This window comes from Clytia hemisphaerica, unplaced genomic scaffold, assembly GCF_902728285.1.
Source record: "Clytia hemisphaerica strain Z4C2 unplaced genomic scaffold, Clytia hemisphaerica genome assembly, whole genome shotgun sequence".
NCBI classification, from domain to species: domain Eukaryota; kingdom Metazoa; phylum Cnidaria; class Hydrozoa; order Leptothecata; family Clytiidae; genus Clytia; species Clytia hemisphaerica.
Genome location: NW_027103307.1, coordinates 231,020 through 237,808, shown reverse-complemented (window position 1 = coordinate 237,808; position 6,789 = coordinate 231,020). Strand labels below are relative to the sequence as shown.

Sequence of the window (6,789 nt, the reverse complement as noted above, 5' to 3'; positions counted from 1 at the left end):
CACCACACTCAAAATATTCTGATTTTGACGTACCCCAATAAAATTTTCACGTCAAAAGGTTCACCCCACTAGAATCTCCCCTTCTTTCATGGAATCCATGACTTGAAAGTGAAATACTCAAAAAACCTTAAAAACTTTTTGCTCGCTTCGCTCACAATTAAAGTATCAAAACTCTATAACTGACCATATTGTTGTTGAAGCTACTGTCTTCAGTAGATAGCAAGTTATGATCGAAATATCGAAATATATTTCATGTGTATGATAGGGGGGGGGTTTCACTTTTACGGTATGACGGTATTGGGCCTTTTTACCCCCGGTAAATCGGTATTACGAGAAAAAAACGACGGGATTACGGTATTTCATTTTCTACCGGTATCGGTAAATTGCCTGTTTTTTTGTCGGTATTTCGATATTTTTATCAATAAAAAACGGTATTTCGGTATAAAACTATTTACCTTTTAGATTCTTCATGAGTTTCATGCAGAAAAATTTTCAAAAAAGATAAGTCTATTCCGCTATTTTAACCAGTAAAATTTTCTTGCTCGCTTTGCTCGCACAATCTTAGATTTCCTATTGACTTATTGTCATGGTGAGGTTATTCAAAATAAGCAAAACTTTACGATATCTAAACAAATATTTTCGTCATTTTTCTGCGGGCGAATTTTTTAATGACAACTTTTGTGATGCAAATACTGCATCCAACGAATGAGTCTAGATAAAATGTTCTCCGTCAGCACTAAATGATATGGGCGTCTCTCCGTATTCACTTATATTGCTACTACAACACAATACAATGATACTGCAGTACAGTAACAGTAAAAGTTGGTAGTTCTAAAAGCATCTTGTGCAGCATCGAACGATTAAAAAATAATTCACATCATGATGCACAATCTAGGCATTCTAAATTTTAATTTTTTTCTTGGGCAAAACTCTTGGAACGCTGCACCGGGTACGGGAGGTACGTCGTTCGCCGTACCATATTTTTGCCAACAAATGGTCAGTGTTAAATAAAATCAAAAATTGTGTGACCAAACAAGGTATACTTGGCTAACAATAGTGTATTAAGGCCGTTTTTCAAAAACAAAGGAGAGCGAAAAATTTTCGCGCTCGCTCTGGCTCTGGCTCGCTTCGCTCGCGTTCTTATTTTCCATTTATTTTCTTTGCTCCGATAGGGGGGGTTCAACTTTAGAATTCGCGTCCTCTAGTTGCACCATAGCACCACCTCTATGAAGCCTGTGTTGAATCTACGGCTTCTCTGCGAGGAAGAAATTATTGGGGGAAAGGCTTCATTTTGCATTTGCCTCACGTAACAAGCAAGTAACTTTGGCGCGGCAGACCTAAAATAATGCTTTATGAAAACTCAAATAGCTGTAAAAGAGGCCTTGAAAAGTCGACGATATCGAGAATAAGGTCACAAAACTAGCAAAAAACTTTAGATATTGGCGAAAATGTTTGGTATAAAAATAGGTCAATCTGTTTAAAAGAAACCATAAAAAGGTTAAATTTAACCCAATAAGGTCACAATCGTTTAACCAAAGATGTAAAAGCAAAATTGGTGCGTGAACGTGAAAATGGTTTTTTTCGCGCGTGAATATGTGAATTGGCAAAAATTTGTGCGTGAATACCTGAATTGAGGGTTGACTGGGGGGCCTCATAAAGTACAAGACTTGTTTGTACAGTTTCTGATTTATTACTACACGATAGATTTGATAACTGAAAATTCATTATTTTCGAAAAAAAACATAAATATAATATCGGTATCGGTATTAGGCTTCCTTCACCGACGGTATTACGGTATTTGACCCAAAATTTTGTCGGTATGACGGTATTTAAGACCCCTGAAAATCCCCCCCATGATAAGTCCTAATTTTTGAATAAGACTAGTACAAAATATGCAAAATTACTGGTTGATTTTCTAGTCAAGCTTCACAAAAAATGGGTCCGTCGCAGTCGATTAAATTAAAAGTTCGATCATGAAAGTTCGTCAGTAGCAAAAATGATGACATTAAGGTTAGCTATATAATCTTGAATAAAATGTTAAAAGTTCCAAAATTTGCGAAAAAAGGGAGTGATATTAGCCAAATACGATAGTCCAAAGTCAAAAATTTCCTTCCGTCGGCGCAAACCATGGTTGCGCCTCCTCCAATCACTATATCTTTTTAAAAGTAGGTTCAATACGTCTCCTTAATTTTCAGAGGTACTTCCGTAGATGCCCCACTTTTACTTTGTATATATACAACATTATTTTGTCAACCTACACAGTTTTCCAAAAAAGCAATCAAAAATATATTCCCTGGTTTAAGAAGGGCTTCATGCAAGTCCAGGCTATAGTTTTCAATTTGGTACCTTTTAATAATATTAGAACATTAATGAATAATAGCAACAGAAGCAGAAGCAGGTGGTGCAGCATATTTTTAGAAGTATGTGTTCTTATCTATCTAGGAGACAACTTCTCCTGAACTTTTATTTCAAACAATGTGTTCTTATTTCTAGGAGCCCTAAACCTCATCATTTGTATACTTAAATCTATCATCATTTTATGTTAGGATGTGTTCTGGTATCTAGAACAAAATCCTTAATTATTGCCTAGAAAGATGTGTGCTGAAAGCTTCTCCAGTTTTCTAGGGTTAGGGAAACAAGAACACGTCAACAAGTAATACCACTGTCTCCTTATTCAAGAACAAATCAATTCTTTCATAATATGAAATTTCAGAACACATCAAGATTTCTAACCTTAACAAGTGCGAAGAACACGTCCAAAAAATCGCTTCATCAACTGCTTTCGAAAGATAGCACTATTAGATACTCTACGTCAAAGAATCACCCATAAATTTCTCTTACCCCAGTTAAAATTAAGAAAAGATTTTTCACCCCACTCAGATTTAAAAAAATATCTTGCACCCCAGTGAATTTCAGTTTTTTCACATCCTACCCCACTGGGTGCTTGACATCCACCGGGGCATAGAGACAGGGGTGTTGAAATCGTCGTTTTGATGATGCAAGTTTCGTCCATTCGACATACATATTCGAACCAGTCTTTTATTTCTTTACAAATTTTAAGTGGTTGCGCTTTTTGCCGGCTCTTTCTTGGGGAGAGATTTCATTAATACTCTGTCTAACAGTGAATCTGACTCCCAGTAACTTTCGGACACTGTTATTTTCGAATACTCTCAGCTTATTTGCATCTTTTTTTGTAAGTGTCCATGTGGAATAGGCTTCTATGTGGCTATCGGAAATATGAAGGCATGGTACAGTCCTGTTTTTAGTCTCATGGAGGGGTCTCTCTTTGACCATACGTTCTTGTTGCGATTGCCAAATGCTGTGTATACGAGAGCAAGTCGTCTGTCATTGTCTTTAGTAGTTCCGGGAATGACAGATCCCAACATTGTAAATTGGTCCACATTCTCGACCAATTTACCATTAATAAAAATTTCTTTCTCGTTCTCTAAAGAAAGCACTTTTACATTTGTCTTCGTTAATTTTGATGTACCTTTGTCAAGGTGAAATCCAAATTGAGTGTTGATAGAAAAGTTTTTAGTTTTTCTATCGTATCTTCTCAAGGAGAATCCGATTAAACACCTTTCCTGGTAATAGTAGTGATATTGGTAATTTTCAGGGTTACTCATGTCACCTATTTTGTAAATGGGCGTGACCATCATTTTCGACCATTCAGAGGGGACTTCATTGGTTTATAAGCCTGAATAAGAAATCTTGCGTAAAATGTATACCATAGAGGCTTTAAGAGCTTCAGGGAATATACCGTCGTGTCCAAGGGCTTTCTGTGTTTTCATGCAATTAATTACTTTTACATTATCGTCTCTCTCAATGTTAAAATTTTCATTATTTGAATGATCAATATTATCTATCATTTCTTCTTCTCTTGGGAATGCTTTAATGAGATGTTGTACATCCCCAAGATGTGACCCCTGTCCTAAGATGTGAAACATACCCAAAGATGTGACCCGTTTGCCTTAAGATGTGACCCAAAAAGCTGACCCAAGATTAGACCCAACTTGACCCTAAGATGTGAATCAGATTCACAAGAATCATCAAATCCACCAGCGGATTCACCAGAACCATCAAATCCACCAGCAAATTCACAAGAACCATTTAATCCACCAGCAGATTCACCAGAACCATCAAATCCACCAGCAGATTCACCAGAACCACCGAATCCACCAGCAGATTCACCAGAACCACCAAATCCACCAGCAGATTCACCAGAACCATCAAATCCACCAGCAGATTCACAAGAACCATCAAATCCACCAGCAGATTCACCAGAACCACCAAATCCACCAGCAGATTCACCATAACCATCAAATCCACCAGCAAATTCACAACAACAATCAAATCCATCAGCAGATTCACCAGAACCACCAAATCCACCAGCAGATTCACCAGAACCACCAAATCCACCAGCAGATTCACCAGAACCATCAAATCCACCAGCAGATTCACATGAACCATCAAATCCACAAGCAGATTCACCAGAACCATTTAATCCACCAGCAGATTCACAAGAACCATTTAATCCACCAGCAAATTCAAAAGAACTACCAAATCCACCAGCAGATTCAAAAGAACTACCAAATCCAACAGCAGATTCACAAGAACCACCAAATCCAACAACGAATTCAACAGAACCATCAAATCCAGTGCTTATCTTTCAAGGCCTTTCCAGGCATCTTTGGTTTTGCTTCAAGCTCCTTGATATGCTTAAAGAGATCATGAGTTTTATTCTCTAATTGGTTTCTACAATTGTTGTCTTTCTTTTTATTGCGTCAATTTTGGCTTTTTCACGGCTTTTTTCAATGCTTTATTGAGTGTGTTGTATTGTGACCTACTTTGGTCATTTAAAGAGTTTACAATCATACTAGTAATTTTACATATTTGCAACGTAGAAAATTAACATGATGTAACCAACAAAACTTTGGCATGTTATACATTTTCTGTTTTGCCAACTATTCCTGAATCTGAAATTTAAAAACTGCAATGAAGAAGAAAACGAAGATTTTTTTATTTTTTCGAGAAAAACAGTCATTATTTTTGGTAAATCAATTTAGAAAAGTTTTCCCAAAAATTCGAAGTATTTCAATTCTTTGCGGAAATTTAAAAAAAAATCGAAAGAAAAAGGTTAATTACCCATTGAAACTTAGCATTTTTTATAAAAGAGGGTAGTAACATTTCATTAATGTTCATAACATCATTTGTAATTAAATTCTGAATTATTCTTGACGGAATAAATTACCAAAAAACTTGTATGGCATGTTTTTGTTAAAAGTGTCAAGGAACTCAAAACAAAAGTTTTATCTTCAAATTTCTTAACAAATTTACGGTCAGAGCCATTGAGTTGAAAGCCCGACGGGCTAGAGTAGAATCTGTAACCTTCCCCATGCAAGGAGAAGTGAATCCACTTATTTCCCACCTAGAACGCGTCTAAAACACGCCACAATCACGATGACGGATCGCATCTAGTAGTTCCTTTGTTTTGAAGACTGCATTTTTTTTTAATCTATCGATAACCTTCTGCCGTGTGTCGCATCCGTTATGCTGCTCCCCATAACCCTATGCACACTGGCGTCTAAAAAGAAAGTTGTTTACCGCAGTAAACGGAGACTCAAAAGCTCTTCTTTTGTTAGCTCTCTGTTCTTTTGAATTTCTCCATTTACCCTTGATCAACTTACCATTAGCCTTAATTTCTGAGCATCAAGCAGAGAGAGATCAAGTACCATTTTTGTACTGCAACAGCGTACAACCTTGGGCACATTCATGCTACGGGTGCTAAGTAGCTACTGGATTACGCGAGAATTGAAAACTAATTATTGACCATGTAATTACTTTTACACAGTCAGAGAAAAGAATTCTTTTGAAGGAAACTCGTTTTAGTGATTCTCATAAGTCTCAGAAGAGTTTTAAATAACTGGAATTAGAATTCATATAATCTACTTGAGCTTTGCATGGGGATATGTGCTCTCCATGTTTAATTCTTTGGATATCGGCGTGATTGAGACGTGCGCGATAAGTTCGTAAAGTTCTCTACGGCTAAAATTTGAGAGAAAGCTGAGCTGCGTTTTTCACGACAAGTATTGGGGTCTGGAATATAAATTTAATGTTGAATATTAAGAAGTGTTAAACTTTTGCCAGATATAAGAATTTCTGTCGGAAGCAAATGATGCAGAAAATTTCCCAGAGTGTTAGAATTTCGGTTGTGGTTTATTTCACTTGCGGTTACAACATTCTATATGGCTATATTTGGTCAATTTAGAGGTTTGTATGGGGTGTGTTGGAGGAATGACTGTTTTCACACCTGCACAAAGAAACATAAGATGAAATTACATTTTGATTAGTTACATAAGTTTTTGATATTTTGTAATAGCAAACATAAGTAAAGAAAACGCCACTAGTTTCATCTAGCCTAAACAATACGAAACTTTGACGATTTTTCATACCTCTTTGACAATTTGATAGTGCTTCATATAAGCCCGTCTAAGTATCCCGTAATTTTATATCACCATGTTCATGATGACGTTATTTTCCCATTATCCAAACTCCCTGAGAACAAATCATACAATCAGAATCTTAAATGTTTTAATGTTTTTCAAGCTTTAAAGCTCGGGAGAAAATGGCTGAATGGATGAAAATGTCATATTATTTAGGGGGAGTTCAGTGGCTTCCAAGATATATTCTCATCCCTCGTCATTTCCGTTTTAAAATTTTGGAATTCAAAGATTCTAAAGATCCTAAAACTCAGAGTTAAACTCTACGTTCCAGACGTAGATTAAAGCA

At 36.4% G+C, this 6,789-nt stretch overlaps 1 protein-coding gene across 1 annotated transcript; it reads right to left on the bottom strand.

The window, feature by feature from the left end:
• Window positions 1–4,002: 4,002 nt before the first annotated feature.
• Window positions 4,003–5,735, bottom strand: LOC136812247 (keratin, type I cytoskeletal 9-like). The gene is made up of 3 exons (XM_067068728.1): window positions 5,688–5,735; window positions 4,228–4,666; window positions 4,003–4,019 (listed from the first exon to the last, which is right to left on the bottom strand). The coding sequence occupies exons 1-3, from the start codon at window positions 5,733–5,735 to the stop codon at window positions 4,003–4,005; spliced, it is 504 nt and encodes a 167-aa protein (XP_066924829.1).
• Window positions 5,736–6,789: the final 1,054 nt, after the last annotated feature.

What these genes read in the sequence shown, in the direction of transcription:
- LOC136812247 (XM_067068728.1), bottom strand. Translation starts at nt 5,735, where the DNA reads ATGGTACTTGATCTCTCTCTGCTTGATGCTCAGAAATTAAGGCTAATG. An exon ending in CTCAGAAATTAAGGCTAATG is followed by an intron (nt 4,667 to 5,687) that starts GTAAGTTGATCA and finishes AGGCCTTGAAAG; the next exon opens with ATAAGCACTGGATTTGATGG.